This window comes from Phocoena sinus, chromosome 2, assembly GCF_008692025.1.
Source record: "Phocoena sinus isolate mPhoSin1 chromosome 2, mPhoSin1.pri, whole genome shotgun sequence".
NCBI classification, from domain to species: Eukaryota; Metazoa; Chordata; class Mammalia; order Artiodactyla; family Phocoenidae; genus Phocoena; species Phocoena sinus.
The window spans coordinates 53624037-53636520 of NC_045764.1; the positions used below are offsets into that span (position 1 = coordinate 53624037).

Below are 12484 nucleotides of genomic sequence, written 5' to 3' on the forward strand. Positions count from 1 at the left end.
CCCACCGTGATCCTGGAGGTAGGACAGCAGACAGGACCAGGGAGCCAGCAGGGGCTGTGGGGGGCAGTCATCCCCACAGCTTTGGTCTATTTGTTTGTCTAACGTCAGATATTTAGTATCTGCCTCTTGTTGTGTTATATGTTCAAATCAAAAAGTCTGTTATATTCATAGGCTACTTTTCTACAGGTGTGAGTTTTAATTTTCCTTACCGCTAAAGTTGACCTAATTCTTTAGAAGACTCCTGGGTGCTACAAATAACATCAGACACTATTGTCCTATTTAGTCATTCTCAGGAAGCATTGATTAATTACCGAGCAAGCATGAGACCATGCCAAGAGTTGGCTTTGGAGCTATAATCTGGCAAATGACCACTCCTCTTTCTGCTGAGACCACTGCTCAAATCTCTAAGGGCCAAGAGGGTCCCTACAAAAGGTGTTTCTAAGGATGGCCAAGCTCATGGCCAGGAACACCTCATGACACCATCCAAAAATGCCTGACTTTATCAAACATTGATTGGTCAAATTCACCCTCAGTGTTTTAACTTTTTAATAGTTTTTGAGAGAGCTGCCTTTCTAGAATTCTTCATACTCAAGTTCTTACTTTTTCTTCCAACTATCTTATTCAGTGCTATGAATATGTTTTTAATTCATTTATGTGCAAAGTCGAGGCCAGCCCTACAATTAGGCTTTGCAGACAGAACTTTGGTCAGAGCACTCTGCCTCCACAGTTTCTCAGCCTGGTTCAAATCGGACAGCAGAGGTAACATGAGAATATTCGAAAGTTAGTTCTTTGATGATGCTTCTTTTCATAGACAAGCACATCAAACAAATTTACTTCAAACATGGGCAAGCTGTTACTTCCATTTATTAGTGACAGTTTCTTTAGACAAAATAATGCTTCACTTCTGCCATGTCCTTGCTTCTCTCTCCTGGCAGATGGCTACACCACAGATGACATTGAATTTTACTGGCGTGGTGGTGATAAGGCTGTTACTGGAGTGGAGAGAATTGAGCTCCCACAGTTCTCCATCGTGGAGCATCGTCTGGTCTCCAGGAATGTTGTCTTTGCCACAGGTGAGTCCTGCATCCCCTCATACTCCCTGGAAAGATACTGGCTGCCTGGCCATGATGCTATCATTGTGAAATACCCTGCTGCTGATTCACAGTGCTGAGTCAACCAAAAAAGGACTATCATCAATATTTCATCATTTTCTCTACCCTTTTCTCTGTATCTAGAGGGGATGGATAAGCTTTGATGGGTAGGAAGGAGCACCTGACCAGGAGATGCTCTCTGTACTGGTTATTGAAAAGTTAAAAGACTGAGGGTGAATTTAACCAACCCAGCTTTCATTCTGGGCAGACAAGAGGCCACTGATGGCCTTGGAGGCAGGAAGGAAAGAGAGGGAGGAAGACCTGAGGAGGCAAGTGCTGTGCTGTCAAAAGTAAGAGACCTTCTCCCCACTTCTGGGCTGGCAGTCAGCCCTGGTCCAGGAACCTGGGCACCTGCGGTTAGTGATGCCTCTTCAGACATGGTCATCTGCTCCTAATATCATCTGGGAGGCTGCCCTGGCCTGGGTTTCATTGTCATCTTTGTTTCAACTGTCCAAAGACAGAGTAGTTATCTTCTACTCTCCTGTCTGAACTTGCTGAGGTTTTATTAAGTTCCAACCATGTCTCTCACAATGGGAAGTGCTTTCTCGGTGTTCTTACTGAATGCTGTGCTGTAGCTGAGAGAATAAACAAAAGCGCTCTGTAAAGTGTAGGGTATTCTAAAGACCACAAACTCTGGGTGGAGAATTCTCAAGAAAGCAGAGCTGGGATCTCCCATCTTGGCTTTCTCCTGACAATGTAGCTTAAACCACACCAAGTGGATGGTGGTTAGCCCTGGTCCTGTGCCAGCATTCATGAAGCCTGCGGCCTGCACTCTCTGCCTGTAGCCTCTATCTTGAATGCCTGTGACCCATGGCCACCTTGAATCTCTTCACCTGGCCACCTTCTACTCATTCTTCAGCTTCATCGAAATGCTCTTCCTCTGTGAAGGTTTGGCCCCTGCTCTGCCCACACACTGCCTCCCCAGGTTGGCTTAGGTGACAGCTCTGCATTCCTTCAGTGCTGCACTGACCACCAGTGCCTGCGACTTCAAGGAGACCCTTCCCATAAGAGAGGCCTGTCCTGGGCACGGCTGACCCCACTCCCCGTCCCCTCCTTGTGGGATGCCTGCCATGCTGCGGACATGCAGCCAGTCCACACTGGGCCAGTTTCTCTCCTCTCTACCTCAGCCTCCAGAACAAAGGGACATGCAAGTGGAGACAGAAGCCTGAATGTTTAAGGTCCATCTTCATGGTGGTGCCACCTTCTCCTGTGTTGCAAGACGTCCTGCAAATGTGCTTGCAGTCTCTGTAGAGTATGCACAGAGGTGCTCACCTTGGGTGGGTGGTGAGGCCAAAAGGCACATGGGCTTACCATTAAGGAATAGTTTCCACAACCAAGAAAATTGCCCTGTGATGTGTTGCAGAAAATGATTTATTGCTTTTAAAACTGGATTTCAAACTGTTCCATGCTCCAAATGATGAGGTCTGCTCAGAACGCAGGGATAGTCTTGTCTTGGTGTAGGAGTCCTGCCCATGCCTGCCTTTGTCTAGAAGATTACAGATAGGGCTGTTAGGGCACTGCCAGGAGGCCCTTTTTGCATTTTCATGCACCCTCCTTGAAAGCCTGATGAGGCATCTGTGGAGGGTGTGGTGCTTCCATGGGAAACTGCAACCACATAGAATGGCCTTCCTGAATCCTCTTGCTCAAAAGCACTGGAGCCACTTTTTTCTAGGTGCAGTCTCTGTCTTTCTTTTAACTATGTGTATGGCAGAACATATCCTAAACACATCTGGAGAAGATACACAAGATCATGCCCTCAGAATGCAGTGTTGAGTCCTCTTTTCTGTGCTCACCAAGTTTCTGCATTTGCACGGTGTCACCAGGAGCTCCGTATCAGTCAGTTATAAACCTCCCATCCTTCAAAGACCCTGCGCTTTAAAATTATTCTAATTTGCTTACTTATGTAAAAAGGTCATAAGCCACATTGTTACAAAACTATTTCAAAATTAAATATTATACTAATTTATTTTCCTTTACACAAGTGTTCTGAATTAGTGAGATTTCAATCAGTAAACTGGACTGAAGGATTCTGTAGCCTGAAAGAGAATTCTCAGAAAGGGGATTAGGAAAGACACAACACTCTGGAGGTTTCTGGAGATGCTCCTTCTCAGAGTCATGCAAGCGAAATTCTGTGGCTGGCCCACCTCTCCCTTGTCCTGCCTCTTTGAGGACCTTGTGAATGGCGTCTTGCTGTGGTTTCCCAAGGTGTAGAGTCCTAATCCACCTCCTGGGTAACATGAGGTTGCAGGCTGCAGGGCAGGGAATACATACAAAAGGAGTCGTGAATATTCACTCAATGGCTGGCATGAACTAGGCATGGGGCTGAACCCTGGGTCAGAGAGGGAACAGGGAGTGTCTGGTCCAGTGGGACTGTTCACAGCCTGCAAGCATTCAGCAGTGTGCCCCGGATGACATCAGGTAGCCTCTTACCTAGTGGGGTGTTTAGCAGGAATTGAACCACAGTAAGAGAGAGCTCGAGTTCAAGAAACAGTATGTACAAGGTTTAAAGACTCAGACCCTGGAGCCAGAACTGCCAGAGCTTAAGTCCAGACTCTGGAACCTTCTAGCAGGGTGACCCATGATGATCTCTCTGAGAAAAAGAGGACATTGATACTATCTATTTGGTAGGATTGTAGAGGATTACATGAGTTAGTATAAATAAAGAGCCTAGAATAGGGTGAGCACTGATTAGCTTTCATTAATTAAATTGCGTGGGTCCAGGAGTGAGACATATTTTGAGGACTCTGAGAATAGACACTCCAGTGGCTGCCCAGAGCTTTAAATATTAGAAAATGTATGACATTATTCTCCTGGATTATTGAGCATGATGTAACTGACTCCTAATTGCTTGTCTGAGGGTTTCTTAAGAATAGGGCTTGTTTGGGGTTCATATTTGTATCCCTAATACATATCCCAGCATCTAGCCCACTCAACAGTTTGAAAACTGCATGGTTGTTGAATTACAAGAGGAAGTTTGACTGTCATTACTAAGTATGTATTCAACCCTAATCAAATGAATTGTTTCCGCAGAAGAGATACTATATAAATTAATAACATTGTATGTTCAAATATTTAATGTACTAAAATATGATGTTTTAAAAAGAAAAATCCACATAAAACCTCTTTGTACCTGGGGAGGAAATTAAGTATGCCTTTGCCCAGAAGGAGGGAGCTTTGTTCCATGAGTGCATTTTAAAGAAATAACTGAGTTAGTTCACCTCAACAATAATTATTCCATTTCTGCCATGACTCAGCAAATAGGTTTTGGAAAAAATATTTCGATCCCCTTACAACTCAAAAGAAAATGAAGTAAAACTTTATTACTCACTGTTATTTCTAACAATAACAATGGCATGCTACATTATAATTCATAGCACCCTGTGTTCGAGATTTTTCACTAATGTCCCTGGGAGACTGGTACTTGACAAACAAATTAGCCCAAGTTAAAGTATAGGAAAACTGATGTTCAAGAATGATAATGATTTGACCAAATTTACACAGTAAAGCTAGAAAGGACAGAAGTTAATCCACAAGGTTCCTGACAAATAGGAAACCCTGATATATATTTTGACAAAGATTTTAAAAACTAATATTTTTAAGCTTTATTTAAATGATTATTTTCCATACTTTTATATATTAATGTTATAAGGGTTGTTACACAGCGTGTAGCTGTTGGGATGACAAACAATGTCTGCTGTGCCTGTCCACGGCATCTGTGTGATTCCTTCCCTTACTTTCCATTATTAATGGGCTGTACATTCTTTTTTTTTTAATTTAATTAATTTATTTATTTATTTATTTTTGGTTGCGTTGGGTCTTTGTTGCTACACGCAGGCTTTCCCTAGTTGCAGCCAGTGGGGGGCTATTTTCGTTGCAGTGCGTGGGCTTCTCATTGCAGTGGCTTCTCTTGTTGCGGAGCACAGGCTCTAGGCACGCGGGCTCTAGAGCGCAGGCTCAGTAGTTGTGGTGCATGGGCTTAGTTGTGCCACGGCATGTGGGATCTTCCCGGAGCAGGACTCAAACCTGTGTGCCCTGCATTGGCAGGTGGATTCTTAACAACTGTGCCACCAGGGAAGTCCCTATGAGCTGTACATTCTTGATGAGCAGTGCTTTTATGCAAGTTTCTGAAATGGATGTCGGGATTGGAGACCTCCAAATTCTTAATCCAGAAACCTAGAATTGATTCATCCAATGTCCAGAAATCCTTCATGGCAAGAAATGTGCCTCTGCCTTCCAGTCCATCCTTCATTTTGCTGGCAAATTAGTAGCCATGCAACATTGTTTGCTTTTTTTATTGACATATAGTTGATTTACTATGTTGTGTTAGTTTCTGGTGTACAGCAAAGTGATTCAGTTATATATTTATACTTTTTCATATTTTTTTCCATTATGGCTCATTACAGGATATTGAATATAGTTCCCTGTGCTATACAGTAGGACTGTATGTAGTAGTGTGTATCTGTTAATCCCAGACTCCTAATTAGTCCCTCCCTTACCCCCTTTCCACTCTAGTAACCATAAGTGTGTTTTCTATGTCTGTAAGTCTATTTCTGTTTTGTAAATAAGTTCACTTGTATCATATTGTAGATACCACATGTAAGTGATACCATATGGTGTTTGCCTTTCTCTGTCTGACTTCATTTAGTATGATAATCTCTAGGTCTAGGTTGCTGAAAATGGCATTATTTCATTCTTCTTTATGGCTGAGTAATATTCCAGTGTGTGTGTGTGTGTGTGTGTGTGTGTGTGTGTGTGTGTGTGTGTGTGTGTGTAGATATATATATATAGATAAATATCTATCTATAGATATAGATAGATAGATAGATAGATTACCATGTCTTCTTGATCCATTCATCTGTGGACAGATGGACATTTAGGTTGCTTCCATGTCTTGGCTATTGTAAATAGTGGTCATGCAACACTGTTTTCATGAAGCCACTTTTCAGCTCCAGAACCTGTGATGACTTGCCTTTGCCTGCAGCAGCAAGGAATCCAGTCTCCTTCACCATGGATCCACATCTAGCTCTAACCTCTCCTCTTCAGTTTAGCTCATAAACATCCCCAACACAAAGCTTTGTTTTAGTTGCTGCATTCATCTCTTCTCTCCTCCACTCACTCCTGCATGCTGCCTAAAGACTTTTGCTCCTATTACAGCCCACATTTGATGTATTCTCTTCCTCTTTTTTCTATTCATATCCAGTACATTCATCAGTGGACAGTTGAAACACCAACATCTCTGATTGGCCTTCCTTGAGCATCTCTGCCAATTATCCTTTTCCTTTGAAAAGCTTCGAGTCACAGTCTGACTGTATCATTCCTCTATCAATTGTCATATGTTATTACTCTCACTCTCTTATATATCTGGCGTTCATTTAAAATCTTCTGAATTAATTCATTTGTTCATAACCATATGTTCAGGATTCCCACAAAATACCAAAACCCCGATTACAGATTCTGCTTGAAAGTCAAACAGAGAAGAGAAAAAAGAAATCTTTCATTAGATCCGTGGTATATCATTGACTATTTAAATCCACTGGATTTCTTGGAAAGTCCTGAATCTATTAGCAATATTCCTTCTTGATTCAGAGCTATATTTTTTAAGGAAAGAGTTTATAAAGTGAATACTCAGATCATTCTTTAGCACCTACAGTCTATAGAATTAAGCCAAACCTGAAGGCATGCATGGGGAAGTCTTTCCAAGAAGGAAAAGGGAGACCAGATTAAAGAGAAATAATGAAAGAAGAGAGCAGCTTGCTGTCACCTAGATGTGAGATTACCTGATGTTTCATTTCTGCTTTAACCCTAGAAATAAAGTATGTTTTTACTGCAGTTCACAGATTTCTACTTTAAAGTGTGATCTAGTTCTCTATGACTCATTAGTGGTTTATGGTTGAATTTCAGAAAATACTGAAAATGTATTTTTAAAAATAAGTGCAAGTTGAGATTAGTCTTTGAAATCTTTTGATTAAAACCTGAAAAGATATTGTCCTTCTATACAAGCTTTGGGAATTGTGTAAGAAATTTTTACTGAACTTAGCTTTTAAACCTGTTCTAGATAGGCAAGCCATAATTATTTAAATGTTGGGGTTTGAAAACGTCTTTCAAAAAAACTTAGCAAAGCAAGTATTATATCATTATTTTCTGCTTACTGAAATTAAGCCAGTGACTCAAGCAGAATCTCAATAAAGGAAATATTTTCATTCTTTTATCTAATTTCTACTTAGTTAAACATAATAAATATACATGTGTTGCTGAAGTACTTGGGATGTGCCAGAAATATCAAGTTGAATGACCTTAAAGCAAACAGATCTCAATTCATTAAGAAATATGTGAGAATTTTACGTAAATTGTCAAACAGAAGTTGGTGGACCTTCTAAAAGAATGTAATTAATTAAAGCAAGACACTCCTAGGAAGGTTTAGAATTTTTCTCATGCTTTATTTTTAATACAAAGACTTATAGATTTTTATGACTTTAAGGATAATCTTTATAACTTTTCTGTATGTGTACATACAGAAAAATATTTAAAATATAAATATAGTACTAAGTGAATTATCAGAAAATGAAAATCGTGTAAAAAAGGAAAATCAGGTCAAAAAGTAGAATGCTGTGGGCACTCCCAAGATATACACTATGACCCCTCCTAATTTCTTTACATCCCTCCTTCTCAAAGGAAACCACTATCTTGTTACAGTATAGTTAATTTTGTATTTTTGAACTTTATTGAATGGGATAGTAGAGTTTAACTTATTTTGTGACTACCTTCTTTAATTGAACATTATGTTTGTGAAATCCATCAGTATCGCTATGGTTCATTTATTTTCCTTGCTATACTACTGTGTAAATACACCACAATTTATTTTTCCAGTCTACTGCAGGTGGAGATTTATGAGTAATGCCACTGTGAACATTCTTGTACTTGTTTTCTTGTGAATAAATGCTCACATAAATGTTGAGAATATGCTTAAAAGTGTAACTGTGAATGTTCAAGCTTAATGATTATGCCAACCTGTTTTCCAAAGTGGTTTTACTAACTTACATTCATAGCAGTAATGCCTGAGTGTTCCTTTCACCCCACAACGACCTTGCTAATATTTCACATGGAAGTCACCTGTCGGATGTTGGGTGATGTCTTGTGGTTTTAACTTCCATTCCTCTGAGTGCTAGTGGGACTGAGCACCTTTCCCTAATGGCTCTTTGGAGATCCTCTTTTGTGAATTACCTATGCAAGTCTTTTTGTGTGAATTTCCTGTCAATAATTTATTGGAGTTATTTATAAATTCTGGATGCAAACTTATACAGGTATAATGTGTTACAAAAATGTACTTTTTACACTGAGACCTACAGTCCACCTGGAATTCATTTTTTGGTGAAAGGTGTGAAAGTTTCATTATCTTCCACAGCATCATTGCGCTTGCAGCAACACCTTTGTCGTAAATTGTTTGTACGTGCATCGATCTGTTTTTGACTTTGTATTCTGTGCCATGGGTTTATTTATCCATCTTTGTACACTTCCCTCACTGTGTGGATTGCTGTAGCTTTTAAGTAGAGCAGATCCTTCCTTCCCTTTCTTTTTATTTACTATTGATGATTATTTTTGGCCCTTTACATTTCCATAAAACTTTTATAATCAGATCATTAATTTTCATTTAAAAAATGGTTTGGCTTTTTATTGGGAATGTATTAGTTAATTTAGTGAAAAGTGACCTTGTTATAATTCTTTCAATCTGTATATATTTTATCTCTCATTTTGGTCTTCTTTAATTTGTCTCAATAACATTTAGAGTTTTCTGTGTAGAAAACTTGTACATCTTTGTTAAACTTTTCTATATGTTTGATATTTTCTGATATTATAGATGGTAAAATTTTCTTAACATAATTTCTTATTTGTTGCTGGTATATAAGAACACAATGATTTTGTATTGAACAACCTTGCTAAAGTTTTATTACCTCTATTAATTTATCTGAGATGGTATTTTTACCTATTCCTGAGCACTGGAGGGGCCTTTGTACATTTGGATTCCATATTTCCTCATTCTGACTTATATATGCTATTGTCATTATGTCTTATAATTTTATATATATTTTAAACCCTGTACCATATTATTATTGTTATTAGATGCAGGAAATTTTCACTTAGATGTAATTATAAATAATCCTCTCTTCTTTGTTATTCATTCTTTCCTTTACCACCAAGTCTATCTGTGAATGTTTCCTTCTGCCTAAAGAAGAATATTTTTTAAATATTTTCTTTAGTATGAGCCTCCTGGTCAAATTTCTTATAGGGTTTTTTTTAAAAAAAAAAACAACAACCTGTGTATGACTTTATATCATATTTATTCTTATAGGATAAATTTGCTGGTTACAGAAAGATAGGCTGGCATTTTTTCTTTTTCCATTTGAAGATATGACTTCATTTTCCCTGGTGTCCATTGTTTCCATTGAGAAGACAGCTGTTGGTCTAATTGGTGCTACTTTCAAATTAATCTGTTTTTCCTCCCCCTCCAGATCCTTTTATAATTTTTCTCTTTGTTTTGATTTCACTGGCACTTACGATGTACCAAGATATAATTTTCTCTCTAATTATTCTTCTTGGAGTTTGTAGATCTTCTTGAATCTTTGGCTTGAGGTCTTTCAGCAGTTTTAGAGCTCTGTTAGCCACCATTGCTTTTCCTCCATTTTCTCTCTGCTTTTCTCCTTCAAGGGTTACAATTTCAATTCTGACAATTCCAACATTGGATCTTGTTACTATATCTTCTATCTTGTCACTATATCTTCACCTTGCTTTCTGAATTTTTTATTTTCTCTTCATGCTTCACTCTGGAAATTTTCTTCTGGTTTATCTTTCAGTTCAACAGTTCTTTCTTCATCTGTGTCTAATCTGCTAGTATTGTACATGGGAAAATTATAGATGTAATTCAAAATCTATGATGATGTTTTCTTTCTTCAGAGAGAATTTATGCTTGCCTCTATCAGGCATCTAGAGGCATTAGCAATCCAGAACAAGCTTCATTTACTTTCTGGGATTTGGGTAATGCTGAGTTCAGATTCATTCCTTGTGCATGCTTGAATCCTTGTGATTTATCTTTACATCTTGGACAGAGCTCTTTGGAATCCCTATTTGATGGTGTCTATCTCCAGTTTTTGCTCCCTTTGTTCCATGAGTCTGTCAGATGTTCTACTTAGCTTCTCATCTTTCTGTTATAGAAACTATAGCTATCTGAAATGTGGAGCTCACCTCTCCCAGTTTACTTTTCCTCCCAAACCTTAGCCCAGATTCTTACTGGCTTGTTATCGCTCCAGTGCCTCTAAGGAGATGTATTTAAGTTTTGTCCATTTTTCCCAGTTGTTTCCAATAGAAGGGTTACCTATTCCACAATACTCAAACACCATAGCTTATTTTTCATTCCTCTTTATTTTTTCAGAAAAATTTACAGTTGTTTCAATATTTAATTCCTATTTAGCTTGGACTATTAATTACATGAGAGTAAAAAAGAAGAAAATTTGGGATACATTTTTTATAATCACAGTTCAGTAAATATAAATTATTTAATTCTGTATTTTTCTGATAACATTATAGAGAGGAAACACTTATCCATAATAGTGTACTACTGAGGAAAGTGCTGTAAAGCTCAAAGTCAGGAGATCTGGGTCCTTGGTTGCAGCAATACAAAGCTGTGAAAATATGAGTAAAGCACTTCAATGGCAGATAGTAAGAGGATTAGGTTAAAAGAAATACTGTGTTAAATTTATTTCAACAAGCATATCCAGCTAACAATCAAAGAGCCCTTTAAATATCACTCTGGACACGGGATCACTTCATTGGGACTTCAGCTTTTGTACTTGTCTTGAATGTACTTCTGCTGACCCACAAACTTTGGTATATATGGTTTTTGCCAAATCTGAAATTTACTCCTAACCTTTTCATTTTCTTTGAGCCAAAAGACTGAGATTTTTGATAAATTCGTGGGGAACAAGTTACTTAATATGCCTCTTTAATTATGTGATGTTTTTATTTCTCTCCTTTTTTTCCGGGGTACATTTGGACTGATACATTCTGACTTCATTTCAAAATACTTCTGTCAAGATTAGAAGAAAGAAAAAGAAAAGAATCTAAAAATAAATGATGATACATTTCTGTTAAGATACCTGAATTTTCTATTCTTCAAAAATCAACTTTCAAAATACTATTTTGCTTTTCAATTATGATTATGAAACAAATTACAAAATTTTTAAAAGTCTGCATGTCACACCCTTAAAGCATTCACTTAATTTTCTCTAGAGTCCATTCGTGAACTCTGTGCTTTAGTTTTTTCCTAAAGTAAAGCCCTGTGATCAAATTATTACTCATTGGGTCTCTAAATAGCATCTACTATTGGTCTAGAGCCAATATTATATGAAAGGTTAGAAGAAGGAATTATCATCTATATCTCATTGTCTTTTAAATTCCAGAGACAAATTCCCATTCTTTTTTCCCCATCGACTGTTTTTAGAAGGATACTTAGAGACAAGTCACCTGTGCTTACTAGCCAAATACTACTAATCTCTCAGTGCAAAATGGCAGAACTAGAGCAAACTTACTCTCTCAGTGCCAAAGGAGAGCTTAACTATCTCATCTTATTGCTATGAAATCATTTTCCTTTAAGGGCTCCTGACCTATGAAAAATGTCTCACTACAGAAGCCAGATTTCCTCAGAAATTCATTGTCCCACATCTCCTTTGCAAAACTAACTCTCATCTATCTTCATCTTTTGGAATTGCTTTTAAGACTTACACACAATTTTTAAAATATGCTCAGTGGTAAAAATGCTTAGATTATAGAATCTTGAGCACAGAAGTCACCACAGAGGAGAGAAAGGAAAGGAAGAAGGAACTTGCTTTTATTGAGTGTGTATTTGCAGCCAGATAGTATGTTTGGTACTTGATATGAATGAATTAAGCCATTTAATTTCCAGTAAAGTACACATAGTAGGTATTCTTTTTCTTATGACAGAGTTATTAAAATGTAATTTACATACCATAAAATTTAAGCATTTAAAGTATATAATTCAATTGTTTTTAGTGTATTTACAGAGTTTTGTAATCATGACCACAATCAATTTCCAAATATTTTAATCACCCCAGAAACCCTGTACTCATTAGCAGTCACTTCCCATTTCCCCCAATCTGCCAACCCTAACCCTGGGTAACCACTAATCTAATTTCTGTTTCTATGGTTTTGCCTATCCTGTACATTTCATGTGAATGTAATCATACACTATATATGGTCTTATATGTCTGGCTTCTTTCACTCAGCATGATGTTTTCAAGGTTCATCCTTGTTGTGGCATTTAC

General features: G+C 38.0%; 1 protein-coding gene across 2 annotated transcripts in view; it reads left to right on the forward strand.

Annotated features, from left to right (window-relative positions):
* GABRB3 (gamma-aminobutyric acid type A receptor subunit beta3) overlaps window positions 1–12484 on the forward strand; it is a 247594-nt gene that overhangs the window by 212277 nt on the left and 22833 nt on the right. For both annotated transcript variants that reach the window (XM_032624917.1, XM_032624916.1), the window contains exon 6: window positions 936–1073. In XM_032624917.1, coding sequence (XP_032480808.1) covers window positions 936–1073 — 138 coding nt within the window. The remainder of the gene's footprint in view (window positions 1–935; window positions 1074–12484) is intronic.